Raw genomic sequence first — 22485 nt, forward strand, 5'->3', positions numbered from 1 at the left:
CCTCTTCACAACCCTGTGTTGTTTGGCCAATGAACTACTTCGTAGAGCTTGCGCTTGACGGATTGGCTTCGTTCCGACGTTTCACAACAGTAGTGCGCCCTGGCTTGAAACCATAGTGTACAAGTACAAGTGTGTTGACTTCTTTCTGACAGGCACTCGCTGTAGTGAGCATAACGGGAAAATCTGGGTTGCCATTGTTGTTTCGGTTGAAAACGGTCAATTAGGGTTCTGTGCAGAGACGTAAAAGATTGAAACAGGGTTTATGTAGTCACAAAAGTGTTGCTCCTATTCCACAGGTTTTTAATTTTATATCATGGCGAAAAGTGTTCAGTTCAGAGTTATTGATTTTCATTAAAAGTTTAATTTATTACGGAGGGTTACTCCTTTAAGTGTAAAAAGCAGAGAAAACGTAGAGTTTCTCAAATTATTGTGAAAAACTTTTTAATTTGAATTTCTGTACCCAACTTCACTATATTTGTGTAACACAATAATCTGGAGGTCAATTCCATAACTATGAAAAACTGAAAAATGTACACTTATTGAAAACTCATTTGCATACACAATTTACACTTTGAATTTAATTGTGTTTTTATGCACAAAATTTTGAAACTAAAAACAAAATTTTCATTTGTCAGAAAAAATAAAGATAAAACTGTCTAATGTCAAAAAACCCTATCGAAATACAACTGGCTTGTTTGTTTTTAATGAACTACGTTGTATTTTTCTTGTATTTCGTTAGTTTTTTAAATATAGTTCACACTTTCACCAGTATTGAAACCTTATTGGCTCCCTCGACAAAAAATATAAGAGGAAATACAAGAAAAATACATAGAAAATAAAGTGGCGTCATATAGGAGTTTGATTTGTTTGCACTTACAGCACCATTATATTTGCAGGAGACTTTCACAGCTACAAAAATTAAGGCGGATTTACACAGACGCTTTGGTTGTGTTGCATTCATTAATTCATCTGTCGGGCGAAGTATCGAAAAATTTACATAAATGCTTTGGTTGCGTGCCTACGCTTTGACAACGCCATACGAAAAACAATGAAACGCCGTACGTTATCTTTGCTTCGAAGCGACCAAAGCGTTTTATATAATTTTGCCCTTATGCATTTGTGTAAACAGCCTTAGAAGTGAAATGTTTCCATGTTACACGTGTGGCGCTTTATATTTTGACTCTAATTTAAATAAATTTTGCTTTCCGTATGTTTCCTTATTGTTGCAGGCTACAAATCTTCTAGTATTATTATTTCAGCGGAAATATATGCAACTATTACATCTGTAAATACTACAAAGTTTTATTAAACTATTAAATGCAACTCAGCTTGAAGTACTCTTACGTACCAAAAATGCAACTCTAGACCTGAGATTTGCATCAGGTGAGCGAGGCTGTTTGTAGTTTTGACGTTTATCGCTTAGTTGACACACTCGTATAGGTACACTATGCTTGAAACCACCTTTGCATTCTTTCTGGGAAATTCTGTCGTTTGTTTTAATGCATCCATTAGGGTTTGTCAATGCCAGTGTTTTTCTCGCGGGTACCTTGGGGTTTGATTTGTTTAGCCCATTCATTCCATCAACCTTTGCCCGATTTACTTTCTTTGACTTTTGTGGTCTCTGTTGAATCTCCTCCACCAGCACTCGATTACTGCTGAACCCTTTCTCCAAACTGAAGTTAAGTGGTATATCCTGGTTATTATAGCGCATAATCCTTCTCTGCATATCGATCCTGATGTCATGGTCAATTAAGAAGTCCACTCCCAATATGACTTCATCAACAATCTCTGCCACAACGAATTTGTGTAGAATCGTGACCTTTACAATTAAGACCTCACATACCACTTCTCCTTGGACTTGGTTATACTCGCCAGTTACCGTACGCAACCTTGCTCCAGGTAATAGCTTTACTTTCCTGTTGACCAAATCAGATCGGATTAAGGAATGAGATGCGCCCATATCTACAGTCAGTAAACGCTCCTTGCCAACCACATTTCCTCTGACGGTAAGACTACTCGATTTTCTTCCAATTTGCGAGATAGATATCACAGGACTCGCTCTTGCTTATCTCCTCCAACTTTGCGTTTACGACCAGCCAAGTTGGAACTACCAGGACCGGTGCTGCAATGACGAGAAATGTGACCTGGGTTAACGCACTTGAAACACTTCAAAACTCCGTCATTTTTCTGTTGTGATCCCTTCAGCGCCTCCAATATTGTGTTCACCCAGTCTGACCTTTCCACTTCCACACGGCGTGCTTTGAAAACTGGCTTACACAGAAGCGAAGCTGTTTCCTGAATCAGAGCATGTGATAATGTTTCTGCGAATGTAGGTTTTGCGTATGTCGCTCGATTCGTTTCGACATCCCGTATTCCATTAATAAAGCTCTAGATTTTTACCCTTTCGGTGTATTCCACGGGTGCGTCCGCATTCGCTACATGTGCCAGCCTTTCAACATCCGACGCAAACTCTTGCAATGTTTCACCAGCCCTCTGGAAGCGGTTCAGTAACTCCATTTGGTATATCTGTCTCCTATGCTCGGTTCCGTATCGTACGTGCCCAAGAAAAACAAGGCAGTTGTATTATTGTCCACTTCTCATTATACAACAGAAACGTCCGGTCCTAAGAAGAAGCCATTGCTTATATTGGACTACAACAAAACCAAAGGTGGAGTTGATAGCATGGACATGTGCTTGTCCGAATATAGTACCAAGCGGCGCACAAATAGATGGCCTTTGGCTTTCTTTTATAATATTGTGGACGTTGCTGCGTTTGCTGCATACATAATATACGTTGACAACAACACTCACCTGAAGTCATATACAAGCCGCCGTAGGATGTTTCTCCATCAGCTAAGTGAGCAACTATGCATGCCAGAAATAGAGAGAAGGGCGAATAACAGCAGAATATCCAGAGTTTTTTCAACGCGCAACGCCATCGAAGCCATGATAGGTAGGCCCATCCGAGTTGTGGATGCTGGAGCACATGAAGCGGAGGAGCGTGATAGTACGGGACGCCTAAAAGTAAAGGGGAATTGCTACATCTGCTCCAAACGACGCCCTACTCGTAAAGCATGCACATTATGCAACAAACCAGTGTGCGCAGAGCATTCCAAAGACTTGCCGCAATGCGATAGATGTAATTGAATTTCAATAATTTTAAATTTTTTCGTAGTTTTTTTAATATTTTTTTCATAAGTATTTTATAATTTATAATAATTTTTATGCCATAAGTATTTTTTTCACTCAAAATAAACTATACTTTTCAAATATTATCATATTTGCATGCGATTTACTATACATATGGTATGGTATACCCAGGTATGTATGCTGTTGACGTAAGGGTGCAACTTTGTAAATGGGCTTTATCTACCAAACGGATGATCCAATCCTAACCAAAATTGGGACTATTGCGTAAAACAGTTTTCGCTAGGATATCACGAAACTTCAAGTCGATCCGATTATCCAGTTCAGAGCTACAGCGTTTTGAAAACGCAAAACATACCCAGGTGTTGCCGTTGACATAAGGGTTAAAATGGAACTTTTGTGATCGACTTTTACCTAACTTCTCGGTGATACAGAGACTTGAAACTTAGCACATAGTTTGCGAGTCGATGGCACTACAATTCGTGGAAAACAAAATGCCGCCAGGTGGCAGACGAATCGAGATAAACTAAAATCCCTGAAACAACGCAGGGAATCTTGCAATCGATTTTTAAGTAACTTCCCGGTGAGCTAGAGACCTGAAACTTGGGCCGTGAGTCAGAACCCGGTGACAATGCAATATTTGATAAAAAAAATCGCTAGGTGGCGCATGGATCGAGATATTAAGAAAATTAGTTTTGATTTGGGAATCTTTCAATCCATTTTTAACTAACTTCCAGGTGACCTAGAGACTTGAAACTTGGCACACAATTCGAGGCCTAGTGACAATACAATTTACAGAAAACAAAATTCTGCTATGTGGCGTGCGAAGTGAAATAACTACAAATCCTTGAAAAGCGAGGGGAATCTTTCAATCGATTTTTTAGTAACTTCCCGGTGAGCGGGAGATATGAATCAAAAAAATTTCGCTAGGTGGCGCATGGATCGAGATATTAAGAAAATTAGTTTTGATTTGTGAATCTTTTAATTCATTTTTAACTAACTTCCCGGTTACCTAGAAACTTGTAACTTAGCACATAGTTTGCGAGTATACGGCACTACAATTCGTGGAAAACAAAATGCCGCCAGGTGGCAGACGAATCGAGATAAAGGGAAATCCCTGAAAATCCCTGAAAAAACGAAGGGAATCTTTCGATCGATTTTTAAGTAACTTCCCGGTGAGCTAGAGACCTGAAACTTGGGCCGTGAGTCAGAACCTGGTAGGAAAGCAATATTTGATCAAAAAAATTTCGCTAGGTGGGCATGGATCGAGATATTAAGAGAATTAATTTTGATTCGGGAATCTTTTAATCCATTTTTAACTAACTTCCCGGTTACATAGAGACTTGGAACTTGGCCGTGGGTCAGAACCCAGTGACAATGCAACATTTGATCAAAAAAAAAAAAATTCGCTAGGTGGCGCACTCGGATCGAAATGGTAAGAAAACAAATTTTAATTTGGGAATCTTTCAATCCATATTTAACTAACTTCCCGGTTACCTAGAGACTTGAAACTTGAGGCCTGGTGGCAATACAACTTATAGAAAACAAATTTCCGCTATGTGGCGCGCTAGTCAAGATAACTGCAAATCCTTGAAAAACGAGGGGAATCTTGCAATCGATTTTTAAGTAACTTCCCGGTGAGCTAGAGACTTGGAACTTGGGCCGTGAGTCAGAACCCAAAATTCCAAATGCCTTTTTGTAGGCAGCACTAAAACAATTAAAATAAAAAGATGATAAAAAAATTTTAAGGACTACCTTTATATAAATGAACCAAAAAATAGGAGGCAATTTTTCCTTTAATACAGACATAATCTTGTTGAATTTTGAATAAAAAACTTTAACAAAAGCTCTTGTAAAAGAATTTTGGAATTTAAAATTATAAAGGTAGAGTGCGTGCTTAAATTTAAATAATCAATTAGTTAATCCCAAGTACATGGTTTGCCTTAAATTGAAAGACTGCGCTCCACCTTCATAGTTTTAAATCCCAAAATTCTTTTACAAGAGCTTTTGTTAAAGTTTTTTATTCAAAATTCAACAAGATTATGTCTGTATTAAAGGAAAAATTGCCTCCTATTTTTTGGTCCATTTATATAAAGGTAGTCCTTAAAATTTTTGTATCATCTTTTTATTTATTTTTGAATAACTGAATTAAAGCTAAAATTTTATTGTTATTCCATATTTTGTAAATAATGAATAATAACTAAACTCTTTATTCAAAATTTGCAAAAATAAGAATGGGCGGTTATCTTCAATTACAATATTTTGAATAACGAGAAAATGTTATTCATTATTCAAGAAATGCTTGAATAAAAAATACCATGTTATTCATCACTAAAGTTTTCTTGAATAATGAATAAAAATTTATTCTTTATTTTTTCGTCAATGGCTATTCAAATTTGTTGATAACGCCCATCCCTGGTACATATATAGCATTCGCTTCAGCTTCGTGTGATTCATAGCATTCGCTTTAGCTTCGTGTGATTCATCAGCTAATTGACAGGCAGCGTTAACAGATTGACGACGCCGTCGTCATTTTGACGATTTTCAAGTAGAATGACGCTTGGATGATTTTCTAATGAAAAATTACGATTTAAGACTGCCTCTAACATTTCCGAGCAAGAAAAAGTAAAATTTAAACAAGTTATTAGTTGTGTTATTTTTATAGTGAACTGTATGATCAAATTAAAAAGCGTTTTGATTTTAACAATGTTGTACTACAAAACTTAAGTTTCATGGATCCCAAAGAAGTTGTTCTTTTCATCTGGTAGAACGAATTTTTCTAAAATAAATTTAAACAAAATAAAAATCAGAAACCGTCTGGAAACTGATACATAAAAAGGAATATTTTGCTGGCTCAAGCTTACAATTTTTTATGTTATATCGGCCTACTGATTTGTAAGATCGCTTGTTCGAATCGAGCTCAACGCCTAAAAATAATTATTTTATCTTATTATTGTTATGATCAGGGACGGAAAATCATTTTTTTTGGAGTCGTAAAAGTCCTGGTCAAAAAATTATCCTAGGTGTTTGAGTTCCCAGGTATCCCTATAGCAATATCATGTCGAATCCTGCATCCTTTTTATTTTTCGAACTTTTTCCATAAAAGTCCACATATAAAAGTAAAATCTGTATTTTTATTATTTTTTTTTGTCCGATAGAACTAGTTAAACTCGGACTTTTAAAAATAAAAGTCCGGGAATAAAAGTTAAATCCGGACTTTATATGTAATACAAAATTTATCTTTTAAGACGTTTTTTGTCATTTATAAAATAAAACGGAATAAATTAACAAGTAAGCAAGGCTAAGTTCGGGTGTAACCGAACATTACATACTCAGTTGAGAGCTATGGAGACAAAATAAGGGAAAATCACCATGTAGGAAAATGAACCTAGAGTAACCCTGGAATGTGTTTGTATGACATGTGTATCAAATGGAAGATATTAAAGAGTATTTTAAGAGGGAGTGGGCCATAGTTCTATAGGTGGACGCCATTTAGGGCTATCGCCATAAAGGTAGACCAGGGGTGACTCTAGAATTTGTTTGTACGATATGGGCATCAAATGAAAGGTGTTAATGAGTTTTTTAAAAGGGCGTGGGTCTTAGTTCTATAGGTGGACGCCTTTTCGAGATATCGCCAAAAAGGTGGACCAGGGGTGACTCTAGAATTTGTTTGTACGATATGGGCATCAAATGAAAGGTGTTAATGAGTATTTTAAAAGGGAGTGGACCTTAGTTCTATAGGTGGATACCTTTTCGAGATATCGCCATAAATGTGGACCAGGGGTGACTCTAGAATTTGTTTGTACGATATGGGTATCAAATGAAAGGTGTTAATGAGTATTTTAAAAGAGAGTGGACCTTAGTTCTATAGGTGGATGCCTTTTCGGGATATCGTTATAAAGGTGGACCAGGGTTGACTCTAGAATGCGTTTGTACAATATGGGTATCAAACGAAAGGTTTTAATGAGTATTTTAAAAGGGAGTGGGCCTTAGTTCTATAGATGGACGCCTTTTCGAGATATCTATATGTGTTTGTACGATATGGGTATCAAACGAAAGGTGTTAATGAGTATTTTAAAAGAGAGTGGACCTTAGTTCTATAGGTGGATGCCTTTTCGGGATATCGTTATAAAGGTGGACCAGGGTTGACTCTAGAATGCGTTTGTACAATATGGGTATCAAACGAAAGGTTTTAATGAGTATTTTAAAAGGGAGTGGGCCTTAGTTCTATAGATGGACGCCTTTTCGAGATATCGCCATAAAGGTGGACCAGGGGTGAATCTACAATGTGTTGTACGATATGTGTATCAAACGATAGGTGCTAATGAGTATTTTAAATGGGAGTGGGCCTTAGTTCTATAGGTGGACGCCTTACCGAGATATTGCCATAAAGGTGGACCAGGGGTGACTCTAGAATGTGTTTGTACGATATGGGTATCAAATTAAAGGTATTAATGAGGGTTTTAAAAGGGAGTGGTGGTAGTTGTATATGTGAAGGCGTTTTCGAGATATCGACCAAAATGTGGACCAGGGTGACCAAGACCATCATCTGTCGAGTACCGCTAATTTATTTATATATGTAATACCACGAACGGTATTGCTGCCAAGATTCCAAGGGCTTTTGATTTCGCCCTGCAGAACTTTTTCATTTTCTTCTACTTAATATGGTAGGTGTCACACCCATTTTACAAAGTTTTTTCTAAAGTTATATTTTGCGTCAATGAACCAATCCAATTACCATTTTTCATACCTTTTTTCGTATTTGGTAAAGAATTATGGCATTTTTTTCATTTTTCGGAATTTTCGATATCGAAAAAGTGGGCGTGGTCACAGTCGAATTTCGGCCATTTTTTATACCAATACAAAGTGAGTTCAGATAATTACGTGAACTGTGTTTAGTAAGGATATATCGATTTTTGCTCAAGTTATCGTGTTAAGGGCCGAGCGGAAGGACTGAAGGTCTGGAGGTCTACTGTGTATAAAAACTGGGCGTGGCTTCAACCGATTTCGCCCTTTTTCACAGAAAACAGTTATCGTCTTAGAATCTAAGCCTATACCAAATTTTGCAAGGATTGGTAAATTTTTGTTCGACTTATGGTATTAAAAATATCCTAGACAAATTATATGAAAAAGGGCGGAGCCACGCCCATTTTGAAATTTTGTTTTATTTTTGTATTTTGTTGCACCATATCATTACTGGAGTTGAATGATGACCTAATTTACTTACATATATACTGTAAAGATATTAACTTTTTTTTTTAAATTTGACTTTAAAAATTTTTTTTTTTAAAGTGGGCGTGGTCATTCTCCGATTTTGATAATTTTTATTAAGCATACATATAGTAATAGGAGTAACGTTCCTGCCAAATTTCATCATGATATCTTCAACGACTGCCAAATTACAGCTTGCAAAGCTTCTAAATTACCTTCTTTTAAAAGTGGGCGGTGCCACGCCCATTCTCCAAAATTTTACTAATTTTCTATTCTTTGTCATAAGTTCAACTCACCTACCAAGTTTCATCGCTTTATCCGTCTTTGGTAATGAATTATCGCACTTTTTCGATTTTTCGAAATTTTCTATATCGAAAAAGTGGGCATGGTTATATTCCGATATCGTTCATTTTAAATAGCGATCTGAGATGAGTGCCTACATACCAAATTTCATGAAGATACCTCAAAAGTTAGTCAAGTTATCGTGTTAACGGACGGACGGACATGGCTCAATCAAATTTTTTCAACTGAATATAAAAGAGGCTTTTACATGTTATATGTGGCAACAAGAAATAACAATAAAGGAAATTTTCAGGAAACCGCTTTTAAAGATAATATTGTTGAATAAAACCGGCAATCTCATCGTACGGCACCTGGTAATAACCCAATTTCGTCCTAACTCGACTTTGGTTGTTGGCATAGATATGACGATTTTTTGGGTGGCGTTTGACGACTTGGAAAAAAAGTATATGGCAACGCTGTTGACAGGGCTGTTTTCTGCACCGTCAATGGCAGCGAGTGCAAGTAATGTTGCATTTTTGGCCATTTTTAGGGGTGGGTTGTTGAGAAAAGATAATGATGCGCTCTATTGAGGCTAAGCTGATTTTACAACAGAACACAACCTTTTGAAGGGTTGGCGTGAAGGCGACATTTTCGTGTAGAAAAGAAACCACCATTAGTCTATTTCAATATGTATGAATTTGTGAATTATGAATTTTGAATTATGAAAATTAGTGAGGATATTTGCTACACGCCACAATGTTGCATTTTCGATTGACTAATCGAGTTTGATAGTGTAGCCACAATAGTGCTTACGGAGATTTTTCATTATCCCTCTTGGAGGCTTGGGCTAGATCAAGGAACTTCTCATATATTATATTTAAGTGCCTTCTTTAGCATTTTTTTCTATACTTTTCTATAAACCATCACGCAGTTTTATTATTTTTTTCATTAGCTGAAAAAGAAGCTTATTCTTTCAGTTTCACATACCCACTCAGCATTTAGGTGATTCAACTTTGAATTTCCCCACATATAAATACAATTTGATTACTCTTTCTGACTAAATAATGAGTTATCATACAATTGAACAAAAGAAATAATCAAATATGAATACTTTTGATGATGAAAAACTAAAAAGCATTTTTCGATCACTTTTTGGACTCATTTTAGAGTTCCTTTAATGACTAAATTTTAATATTTCATAAAAACCAACAAAAAGAATAATCAAATATCCTTACCTTTGATGATCGAAAACTGAATACAGTTTTTCAGTCACATTTTGGAATCATATTTGAATCAAATGTGTTTACTTTAGGTGATTAAAAATTTATAATCATTTTTCATTCACCTTTCTGAATCTTTTATGAATATATGTATTTGTTGACTGAATAATTAATTTTATACTTGTTGAAATTTTACTTTTCATTAAAAATTTTATTTTTTTCACATACACATATTTTTTCAATCTTGAAGCTAAGAAAAAATATATAATAATTTTATTATTTATGCAAAACATATTCTTCAAGACAAAAATAATGTAATGCTGCTCATGAACGAAGATTTCCCTAACCATTTCTCCCCTTCAGCTTCCCAGAAAATACATAATGATTGGACAATAAATATATACATATGTTGTGAGCTATTTGAACCCCAGGTAAGTGAAACTATCTTGACATACCTGGATACGGCTTCAACATCCCGTATCGTATCCGTATTTTAAGATGCAGACGATAATGCTGATGTTGGATGTTGTTGTCGCAGGTGTATATCGGTCAAGTTTGTTTGCGAGTAAGCTGTGGTTCGAATAGCTCACTTTCGCATGCTTTCTTCCCCTGCTGAAATAAGATTATTATGTATGAGATATGAAGAATAAATGCATTATAATGGCATTCAAAAATGATTCAAAAATCTCAACCAAAACGATTGAAATATATTCACGAATATGATCAGAAAATGACTATGAAAAACAGTCAAATATTACTCTAAAACTATTAAAGCTCAATTTTACAATGACATCAAATATGAATAAAAAGCGTTTTGAAATAGGAATCATAAGTGATTATTCAAGAATAATCACATTTATGTTACATTTTTCTCCCGACGATACGTTAATTTTCGAACCGAAAATGCTTTTAAATTTGAACGTTTTTAATCATCTTGGGGTATGATATTTAAATATTTTTTGATCAAAATTTTCAAAAAATGCTGGCTGGGATGTGATTTACTTCTTTAAAATTATCCTAAGTAAAATTTTCCTTTTTGTTTGCTCTTGGTTGACAGTTTTACGGTAGCACCCATTTATAGAATTTATTTTTACTGACCATAAATTAGTTTCTACCAAAGCTCCTGCTTTGCATAAGCATTAGATCGGTGAAAGTAAGGTGAACTTTACGTTTTTAGTTTAACTATTCAGCGGAAGTTTGTTGGCTACCAATCTGGATGCATAAATGTGTATTGTACCAGAGAGCGACTGCTTTTGATACGTGTCCCATGTTATGTAATCAATATATATTCCCCTAAGTCTTAACTTTCTTCATGTAACAGAATAAAGTAAAAATGGTTGATATAATTTCCCTTCTTAAATATATCGTTGGTTGATCCGCAGGAACACTTTCTGAATGTTTGGAGACTGTTACACAGAGGGACAGTTTTTTTCGGACTGAATCCGGAACTAGCAACTTCTGGTATCAGCCTATTTCAGGACCATTTTTTACCACTCCAACCTTCGGGTCTATGGACTGTAATTTACTCTTGAAAGGCATGCCTACAGCGTGAATAATCTAAGCTTCTTAACCAGCTCGTGTAAGTTACATATCGTTAGCTTAATTCACAAAGGTACTAACCAACAGATCTTTCAAAACTGCGATTTTCACAAATTTTGGTACGGTATATTAATATACACCTCCAGTAAAAATTCTATAGAGCCAGAACCAATAACAACGGAGTTATGCCACTTTTAAAAAGCCATTTTTGTATGTAGTGAATATAAAAAAATTAAATGTTTTTGCTTCTCCTGTAAAATTTTAAATTTGATGGTTAGGGCTTTTGTGAATTATGCTAAAGATATATATTGTTACGAATATTAGCAAAACTAAGGGGTGCTGCCAACTCTAAGCCGATGCTAAACAGTGATATCATGCACATCCATAGATCAATCATTATGTATCTACTACATAAACGAATCAATAATTGCGTCTACACATATGTACGTATACGAGCAGCGGAGAAACAATGCACAAACACATGCAAATATCTTATCTGAATTGCTCACAAGAGAGGGCAATAATTTGTGCAAGTATTACTCAAATGAGAAGTTATAAACGTAGTTGTGGCTGGCGATTTTGTAGCTGAAACTAACTAGTAAGTTCTGGAATGGAAAAGCCTGGAAGTATGCAATGAGAAATCAAAAAGTATAAAAGGCGCGACAGTAGAGGCGAAGAGTGAGTTTTATTTGAGCTATCAATCAGTTTGGTTGTTAAGCAAGCTAGTTGCAAAGTATAAGTGTTATTGTGAAGTACTTTAATAAAGGCAATTTTTCCATTATTCAATATTGGAGTTATTTATTCAACAGTTTAGTGATTCGAACTTAGCAGAAGGGCAAATAAGAGGATTTGCAAGTAAATTCGTTACAATTGGTGTCAGAAGAGGAATTGTTGAATAAATTCCAGAGGACAACAAGGACATGGCAAAGTTCAGTGAATTGAAGATCCAGCAACTGAAGGAGTTGGAGAGCCGTGGATTGGCTACAAGCGGCGTTAAACTCGAACTTCAGGCACGGCTACGAGAGGCAATGGAAGCAGAAGGAATTGATGTGGATGAGTATGTCTTTTATCCTGATGGGGACGAGACAACAACAAAAATTGAAGAGAAAAACGAAGCATCGCAGACAATTACGAGCACAGACTTGAACATGATTTTGGCTGCAATATCTGCACAAACATCGACAGTAAAAGAAATGTCGTCAGAAATAACATCGATGATTGAAGCACAAGAAACGCGTATGTCAGAAATGTCGACACAGATTACATCCAAGATGGAAACTCAACTGGAAGAACAGAAAACGTATATGTCATCACAGATGGAATCACAGGAGACACGTATAGCATCTCAACTGGAATCGCAGGAGAACCGTTTAACATCGAAGATTGAAGCACAAGAGGCACGAATATCCGAAATGTCGGCACAAATATCAGCGCAGATCTCTGCACAACTGGAAGAGCAAGAAGGACGTATTTCTTCGAAGATGGAGGCGCAAGACACAAAAATTTTGCAACTTGAGAACAAAATCGATGCCGAGATTGAAACATTGCGAGGTCATATACAGGAGTTGCAACTAATTCGCCCAGTTGCTTCAGCAAGCAATACGAAGGTAAAAACTCCATCTTTTGACGGCTCTGTTCCTTTCCAGGTGTTTAAGATTCAGTTTGAGAAGACCGCAGCAGTGAACAACTGGAGTGCTGAAGATAAAGTTGCTGCACTATTCGTGGCATTGAAAGGATCTGCTGCTGAAATCCTACAGACTATCCCGAGGGAGAGCAGAACAACTACGAAACATTGATGAGCGCTCTAGAGAGGCGATACGGAAGCGAACACAGGAAGCAGATACACCAAATAGAGTTGCAAAACCGCTACCAAAAAGCTAATGAGACTTTGCAGGAGTTTGCGTCAGATGTCGAAAGGCTTGCACATTTGGCGAATGCCGACGCACCCGTGGAATACACCGAAAGAGTAAAAATTCAGAGCTTTATAAATGGCATACGGGACGTCGAAACGAAGCGAGCCACATACACAAACCCAAAGCCAACATTTGCAGAGACGGTATCACATGCATTGACTCAGGAAACTGCCTCACTATTGAGTAAACCAGCATACAAAGCTCATCGTGTGGATGTGCAAAGACCAGATTGGGTAGACACAATTTTGGAAGCACTGAAGGGATAACAACAGAAAAATTCCGGAGTTATTAAATGTTTCAAGTGCGGCAACCCAGGCCATATTGCACGACATTGCAACACCAACTCTAACAGTTCCAACAATGTGGGTGGTCGTAAACGCAGAGCTGAAGGAGATGAGCAAATCTCCAAGTCCACTCAATCGTTAAACTAAAGAGTCAACCGCAAGGGGCGACAGCTGGCTCCCTCAATTGAATGCCCCATAATCTCTATCTCGCAAATTGGAAGAAGGACGGTTACTGACTGTAGATACGGGTGCATCCCATTCCATCATTCGATCAGATTTAGTCAGCAAGAAGATAAGACCATTGCTTGGAGCAAGATTACGTACAGCCACGGGAGAGGACACCCAGGTAATTGGAGAAGTAGAATGTGAAGTAGCAATTGGGAACGTCACGGTACTACACAATTTTATAGGCATCAAAATCGATATGCAAAGCAAGACGATGCGATATAAGAACATGGATGTGCCACTTAATTTCGGCTACGAGAGAGGCTACAGCAGTAAACGAGTGCAAAGGTTGATGGAGATTGTGGGACAAACAATTCGTAGGTTGTCGAAGCAGCAAATAAATCAGCACTGAACATACTTGTAGGAAAAACCCTGGCTATGACAAAACAAGATGGACGTATTCCGGTAAGAGTACTCAATGAGTTCAAGTCACCATTCAATTTGACCAAAGGAGCTATTTTGGGAAGATGCCAAGAGGCCGAAGTAGTTATTAACTGTGAACAGCTCCAGGAACACGTTTCATCTAGTAACACTGATCTTTCAAATGACATCACCGCATGGACGCAGGGGCTAGAGGAAGCCTATCAGAGCAAGGCAAAACAACTGCTCCTAAACTACGCGAACATATTTGACCAGGATGGTTCCAAACCAGGCCGCACCAATGTTGTGAAACATCAAATTGACACTGGAGATGCGAGGCCGGTCCGTCAAACTCCACGTAGTGTTCCACTAGCGAAGCGGGAAGTTGTGAGTCAAATCATACAAGAAATGAGCGACAGCGGCGTCATCGAACCATCAGCTAGTCCATGGAGCTCACCGGTAGTACTTGTAAAGAAGAAGGATGGAAAAATGAGGTTTTGCGTGGACTACCGGAAGTTGAATGACGTTACAAAAAAGTATAGCTACCCATTGCCAAAAATTGACGGCACTCTGGACTCGCTATCTGGTACGAAATGGTTTTCCACACTGGACTTGAAAAGCGGCTACTGGCAAGTTGAGGTGAAGGAGAAGGGAAAACAGCCTTCAGTGTCGGTGATGGTCTTTGGCAATTTACAGTGATGCCTTTTGGACTTTGTAATGCACCAGCTACTTTTGAGAGACTCATGGACCAGGTACTGAAAGGACTACATTGGAAAACATGCTTGGTGTACCTGGACGACATCATCGTATTGGGCAAGAATTTTGATGAACATCTTAAGAACTTTGAGGAAGTTTTTCAGAGAATAGCTGGCGCTGGTCTGAAGTTACGTCCCAAAAAGTGTGCGCTGTTTAAAAAGGAAGTAAATTATTTGGGTCACAAGATAACGACAAAGGGCATCTGCACTGCGAACGAAAAGATAGAGGCTGTAAAGGATTGGCCAAGACCACAGAACCTACATGAATTGAGAAGTTTCCTTGGGCTGTGCACATATTACCGCCGATTTGCACCAAATTTTTCCAGCGTAGCCCATAGCCTCCATGAGCTTACAAGAAAAAAAAAAGCTTTTGAATGGAAGGAGCAAAAAGTGGCTTTCCAAACATTGAAGGAGCGTTTGTGCACTGCCCCAATGTTAGCATATCCGATTCCAGGAGCAACATTTATTCTAGATACAGATGCGAGTGGATATGCTATAGGAGGCGTTTTATCACAACTGGTCGATGGACAGGAGAAGGTAGTTGCATATTACAGCCGTTCGATTGGAAAACCAGAGAGGAACTACTGCGTTACGCGGAGAGAGCTGTTGGCATTGGTAGACTGCATTAAACATTTTCACAAATACCTCTACGGCCAGCGATTCCGTGTCAAGACAGTTCACGCAGCGTTAAAATGGCTTCTGCAGTTCCGTAATCCGGAAGGACAATTGGCACGGTGGATCAAGCGACTACAAAGCTATGACTTTTCCATTGAGCATCGAAAAGGTAGTACCCATGGAAATGCCGATGCAATGTCACGAAGACCATGTAGTTTGAAATGCAAGCACTGTTCAAAGGCCGAGGCTAAAGAAGACATTATAGATGTCCGGCTAATGAATATAACGTGTACGGATGAATGGGACAGGGAACAACAAAGAAAGTGTCAGCTAGAAGATACAGATCTGTCATATGGGCTCGAAAGACCAAGCAGGGAGGAGATGTCAGCAGAGAGTCCCATTGCGAAGTCATATTGGGCACAGTGGAACAGTTTAGAATTGATATTCGGTTGCTTGCATCGAGTATGGGAGAGTTAGGATGGTCAAAGAAAAAAGAAACTGATAGTTGTTCCCAGAAAGAGGATTCCTGACGTGCTCAGTGAGCTGCATAATGGTCCAAGCGGAGGTCATCTTGGAATCACGAAGACGCTCGAGAAGAATTAACAGAGATTCTATTGGGTTGGTTGCCGTCAGTCGGTCAATGAGTGGATTGCGAACTGCGAGGTTTGCAGCAGAGCGAAAGGGCCAGAACCCGAAGTCATGGCCAGATGAAGCAATATAACTCAGGTGCGCTATTTGAAAGGATCGCTATGCATGTCGCCGGTCCATTTCCTACTAGCAACGGCGGAAACAAATATGTACTGGTAGTTATGGATTATTTCAGCAAATGGCCAGAGGTATACCCAATCCCAAATCAAGAAGCGGAAACAGTAGCAGAAGTGTTTATAAACAATTGGGTTGCAAGGTATGGTGTACCAATGGAGTTACATTCTGACCAAGGCAGGAAGTTCGAATCAGCTGTGTTCCAGGAAATGTGTAAACCATTGGGCATTCGAAAAACACGGACAACTGCATTGTATCCTCAATCCGATGGTATGGTAGAACGATTCAATAGAACATTGGAGGACCACTTAAAGAAAGTAGTAGACAAGTACCATAAAGAGTGGGATACCCGCATACCATTAATCTTGATGTCTTACCGATCAGCAGTGCATGAGACAACGGGCCAAACCCCTACAAAAGTAATTTTTGGCAATGACCTTAGACTGCCAGCTGATTTGAAGTTTGGGATAGATGCCAATGAGGAGAGAAATGTCAAGAAATCCATTAGTGATTTGGAAGAAGAGCTAAGAGAAATACATGATCTGATAAGGCAACGAACAAAGATTATGAGTGACAAGATGAAAGCCAGATACGATAAAGCAATTAATTCGGAAGATTTTCAGGAAGGAGATTTGGTGCTGTTATACAACCCACAACGTAAAAAAGGTTTGTCCCCGAAATTGCAGTGTAATTGGGAAGGCCCATACAAAGTTGTAAAACGGATCGACGATGTAGTGTACCGCATACAAACCATCGGTAAACCACGAACCAAAATGAAATGGTCCATTTGGAAAGGCTGGCAACGTTTAGATCGGGAGATTTGTCTGATCGGGACGATCAGACTTAGGTGGAGGGCAGTGTTACGAATATTAGCAAAACTAAGGGGTGCTGCCAACTCTAAGCCGATGCTAAACAGTGATATCATGCACATCCATAGATCAATCATTATGTATCTACTACATAAACGAATCAATAATTGCGTCTACACATATGTACGTATACGAGCAGCGGAGAAACAATGCACAAACACATGCATATATCCTATCTGAATTGCTCACAAGAGAGGGCAATAATTTGTGCAAGTATTACTCAAATGAGAAGTTATAAACGTAGTTGTGGCTGGCGATTTTGTAACTGAAACTAACTAGTAAGTTCTGGAATGGAAAAGCCTGGAAGTATGCAATGAGAAATCAAAAAGTATAAAAGGCGAGACAGTAGAGGCGAAGAGTGAGTTTCATTTGAGCTATCAATCAGTTTTGTTGTTAAGCAAGCTAGTTGCAAAGTATAAGTGTTATTGTGAAGTACTTTAATAAAGGCCATTTTTCCATTATTCATCGAGAGTTATTTATTCAACAGTTTAGTGATTCGAACTTAGCAGAAGGGCAAATAAGAGGATTTGCAAGTAAATTCGTTACAATATATATATACTAGCTGCAGAACTTAACCGCACTCGAACAATATACTATAAAAGCGTGCAATTACTGGCATATGCTGATGACATTGATATCATCGGCTTAAACACCCGCGCTGTTAGTTCTGCTTACTCCAAACTGGAAAAAGAAGCGGTAAGATGGGTTTGATGGTGAATGAGGACAAAACGAAGTACCTGCTGTCATCGAGCAAAGAGTCAGCGCATATGCGCCTTGGCAACCACGCTACTGTTGGCAGCCATAATTTCGAAATAGTAAAAGACTTCGTTTATTTGGGAACCAGCATCAACACTAGCAACAACATCAGCACTGAAATCCAGCGAAGAATCAATCTTGCCAATAAATGCTACTTTGGACTAGGTAGGCAATTGAAAAGTAAAGTCCTCTCTCGGGGAACGAGAATCATACTCTACAAGTCACTTATCGTACCCGTCCTGCTATATGGGGCAGAAGCATGGACCATGACAACAGCAGATGAAGCGGCTTTGGGAGTGTTCGATAGAAATGTTCTTCGAAAGATTTATGGACCTCTACGCGTTGGCGATGGCGAGTACCGAAGAAGATTTAATGAGCTGTACGAGCTATACGCAGACATCAACATAGTCCAGCGAATTAAAATGCAGCAGTTGCGCTGGCTAGGCCATGTTAAGCGAATGAAAGATGATGCTCCGGCCAAGAAAGTGTTTCTATCGGAACCCGCCTATGGAAGCAGAGGGCGGCCCCCACTCCGTTGCAAGGACCAGGTGGAAAACGATTTAAACTCCCTTGGTGTGACCAATTGGCGCTGGTTGGCGGAGCGAAGGAGCTACTGGCGCGCCTTGTTGGACGGCCATAACCGTTTAGACGGTTAAGCGCCAATTAAGTAGGTAAGTATATATATATATATATATATACTATGTACATATAAATGGCGTAGTGGTGATATAAATGATAAAGTTATGTATAATAGTTCATACCTTCTTGTGTAGATCTGATGTTATTTAAAAGCGCTCTATTCATACAACTAGTTTCTGAATTCAACTCAAAGGTCCTTTCCGTACTAATGGCATTTTGCGGGCATTCGCTATGTGCTATCTCTGATGATGTTGCTGTGCCAGGTGTTGTTCCTTGTTGCGGTGATAGTTGTATGGATTCATACAAGTTGTATAACCAATTATGAAACTGTTGTTGATCAATGGAGTTGTTAGAACTATTTAGTTGCGTGGAACGTATTCGATTACTAGTTGGTGCATACAAGAGGCCCATGACCATTTGCCCAGCCATTTGCCAAATTGTTGAAAAAACTTCTGGTTGTATTTCAGGTAATTGTGTGAATGCAGTTAACATAGGATTCATATTATTTAAGTTATCATTTAATGATGCAGATACATCAGAAGCACTTCTATTTTGAGATGATGCTGTTGACACTTGCGGACGTGGTGATTGAGATGGAGATGCTCTTGGCAAAGGTGGTGAAGGAGTAGGTGTGGCATATGCTTCATTTTTAATGCTAACACAAGAACATGCAGGCGATGGCGAATTGGATTTTGAACGTTTAATGCTTGCATATATGGGTATAAAATCTATTTGACGTTGTACATTACATAAATATGTGCATGTGCCAACGGATTTACACATGATACGCTCTTCTTGTAATACTATAGGTGTTGTTGGTATATCTTGTAGTCCGCTCGTTGTTGTTAATGATGTCACAGGATCAGAAATCGGACTAAGAGGAGATACGTTATATAATTGTAATAATTCTTCTACCATAACCGTCACAGGCGAAACAAAATTAGGCTCCGGGAAGCAGGTGCTAACATTATGTTTTTTTATAAAACACGACGTAGATGTACCGCGAGTTGTTGTTATAGTTATGTGTTGCGTGCCTTGCGAACGCAATTCAATTGGTGTGGTTTGTACGCCTTGTGTTAAAAGAACTTGTAATGGTTTTGTTTCATTATTGGTTAATGTTTGAGTTTGCTTATTTCCTACTAATGGCAAGTCGGCTGTTTGTGTGAGAATAGATTTAGACGTTGATGTTGAAGTTTGTGTACTTTGTGCGGCACGTTCTTTTGGGTTTGTTTGAAATCCAGCCTCTAATAGATTGCACTGCACATCTTTATTTTTTGTATTTTTACTTGTACGTTTCTTCTTAACTTTCATCAATCTTAAAAGTGCAGATTTGCATCCTTTCGCCTCACAATATTTGCTTAGATCGGAAAAGATAGTTTTTTCTTGCTTCGTTAATATCTCCTCTTCCTCGAAATGCTGATATAACTTCAAATATTTCATTGCCAATTCTGTGTAGGTTAGTGGGCCTTTGTCTTCTTCTATTTGAGCCTGCAACTGTTCCAATTGTAGTTTTTTCTCCTCTAAATCGTTATGCAGTTGTGCTGAACGCTTTTGAATTTTATTTAAATTGAGTTCCACTTTATTGAATTGGTCTTGTAAGTTGCTACATTTCTTTTTTTCATTTTCATAGAGTTCCTGTATTTGAGAAGCTGAGTTTTGAAAGTCATTTAGTTTTTGCCTCATTGCCGTGTTTTCTCTATTCAGAAGTTCTATTTTGGTGACCAACAAATCATTTTGGGCTACTTTTTGCGACAACTGTTTTGCCTTGAATGCATTGGAGCGAAAATGTTGAGTACTGGGTATAGGTGTCACATTTCTTATGACTGGTTTAGCTCTCGGTGGGGAGAGCTCCAAAAAATCTAAGTTAAGATCGTTGTAGTTAAATGTGCGGTCTTCCTCAGCCATCTCGAATGCTATACAGTGGGCGTAGAAATGAGCGAAATATGTTTAAGTTTACATCACAGGAACTGGGTGGCGCAGCATTTCACACCTGGAACTTTGCGATATTTACTAAATTTCTATCAGAAAACATTAAAAAAAATAAAACTTACCACAAAGCAGGAATATCGGAAAACAACGCAGGAAAAACGTTTGCGGCCTTTGGTGGGCTAAGCGAAATGTGTTTAGCTGTCAAAGCCATGCCGGCTTACAGCTGTCAATATGACTGTAAAGCTAAGGCCACATTGAATTGAACTACACCGCACTTCACTTTTGTGGTTATTTGATCAACATCCCTACAAGAATACTGACTATCATCTGATTGTCAGCAATGTCAACCTAACGATCAGCGCCTCATACAAACTTTCTATCATGAACTTAAGGGGACTTGCGCAAATGTGATGTAAACAACTGTGTACGTGTGAATTTTTGTCTCTTTCTTATACACCAACATGGCCTACTGATTAAGTATATAGCCGTACTGCTCACTCTCATTCCTTTTCTTGGATCAGCGCTGACACTCTAACTATCAAAAAGTGTCATAAATGATAGTTTACTGCAGATATCAGGTTTGACTGTTATACTATCATAAATTACCTTTTTAATTTCCGCCAAAAATGAAACAATACTTTTTGCTTTTTATTTACTTTATTTCATTACGTTTTTAATTTTGTACGTGATAAAAGCATACGTGTTTTTTATTTGTTTAAAATAAATAGCTTTATATGAATTCGAGTTCAGAATGTTCAATTTAAATTCAGAAAATAACAAAACCACAGAAGAGCGCTTTCCTCATGCGGAAACACATTTAAAAATGAATCACCACTAACCACTATTATTTTTCGCGTATCAATTTTTTGAGTGCGCCCCATACATTCGACAGCTTTTGGTATTTTTTAATATTATTTTCGATTTTTTTTATTTTAGCATGGAGCTTTGAAACGCTCTCTTTTTCATTTTTTAAACTTATTTTTTATATGGTTTTCGTCGGTTGAAAATGGCGGAATTTAAAAAATAACAAAACAACCGTGATATTCATTTGATTGTCATATGACAGTCAGTAGTGACAACAACATGATTAAATCGGATAAACTGTTCTCGCATACATAAAATTGCGTTGAGAATTATGTATCAGTCTCACATGCATAATGGTATCTGCTATATGTTCTTTTGTTCTGTACCACGTGTCCGAAGCTTTCCCAGTTTGAGTCCTTTTTCATGATTATAGGCTGTCTTTGGGAACATGCGGACTTGCGTGAGCGAACAAAGGAACATACATAAATTTGAGTATCAATGTTTATGTCATCGCAGGATCAGCATTGTCAATTACAAGTGTGAATACATTAGTAAAACTATCAGCGTTTCTTGTAGGGATGTCTGCGCCACGCAGTACCATGGCGGAATGGTACAAGGTGGCAGCATGAGACAGCGGATTATAACCTTATTTTATTTGATTTGATACATCAACTTCTGGCGAAGTACGATTTTGATATTTGTCCATCTAATTTACAAAAACAAAGTACATGGAATTTTTATTTATGTTTGTAGGTATTTCACCATGCTGCCACCTTGTATTGTTCCACCATGCGAAGTGCTGCTGCCGCTACATGTGAATTGCTTCATAAGAATCCTGCAACGCAGTGTAGTGTAAAACAAAACCAAAACCCCCTTCAAGAACACTAATACACGAAAAATCCTGTTGTTCTAGCATGGCCCTATTATCATGCCCCTACAGTTGATTTCCTCAAGACATGTTGAGGAAAAGTGTACCTCCAAAGTCTACACATCTATGTCAATGCTAAAAGGGCATAGAATGTATATAGGCGTGCCTGCAAAAACCACTCACATAACTAGTGGCTAACCTGCAGAGCTACAGGGTAAAGTTCTCCCTAAAAAATGGTTTGACAATTCCCTCCTAAAGCGCAACGCTTGAATTATACAATAAATAAAAAAAATGTGGACTTGTAGCC

General features: G+C 38.1%; 1 protein-coding gene across 2 annotated transcripts in view; it reads right to left on the bottom strand.

Moving 5' to 3' along the window:
* Ice1 (Interacts with the C terminus of ELL 1) overlaps positions 1–20722 on the bottom strand; it is a 30737-nt gene extending 10015 nt beyond the window's left edge. The window contains exons 1-2 of one of the 2 annotated variants that reach the window (XM_067776724.1): positions 20629–20722; positions 18700–20567 (exon numbers count right to left, since the gene is read on the bottom strand). In XM_067776724.1, coding sequence (XP_067632825.1) covers positions 18700–20482 — 1783 coding nt within the window. In that variant the 5' untranslated portion in view covers positions 20483–20567; positions 20629–20722. Of the gene's footprint in view, positions 1–18699; positions 20574–20628 lie in introns of both variants that reach the window. The other variant, XM_067776723.1, reaches the window with a different exon arrangement.
* Between the last annotated feature and the right edge of the window lie 1763 nt (positions 20723–22485).

Source organism: Eurosta solidaginis, chromosome 3 (genome assembly GCF_040869045.1).
Source record: "Eurosta solidaginis isolate ZX-2024a chromosome 3, ASM4086904v1, whole genome shotgun sequence".
Classification (NCBI taxonomy): Eukaryota; Metazoa; Arthropoda; class Insecta; order Diptera; family Tephritidae; genus Eurosta; species Eurosta solidaginis.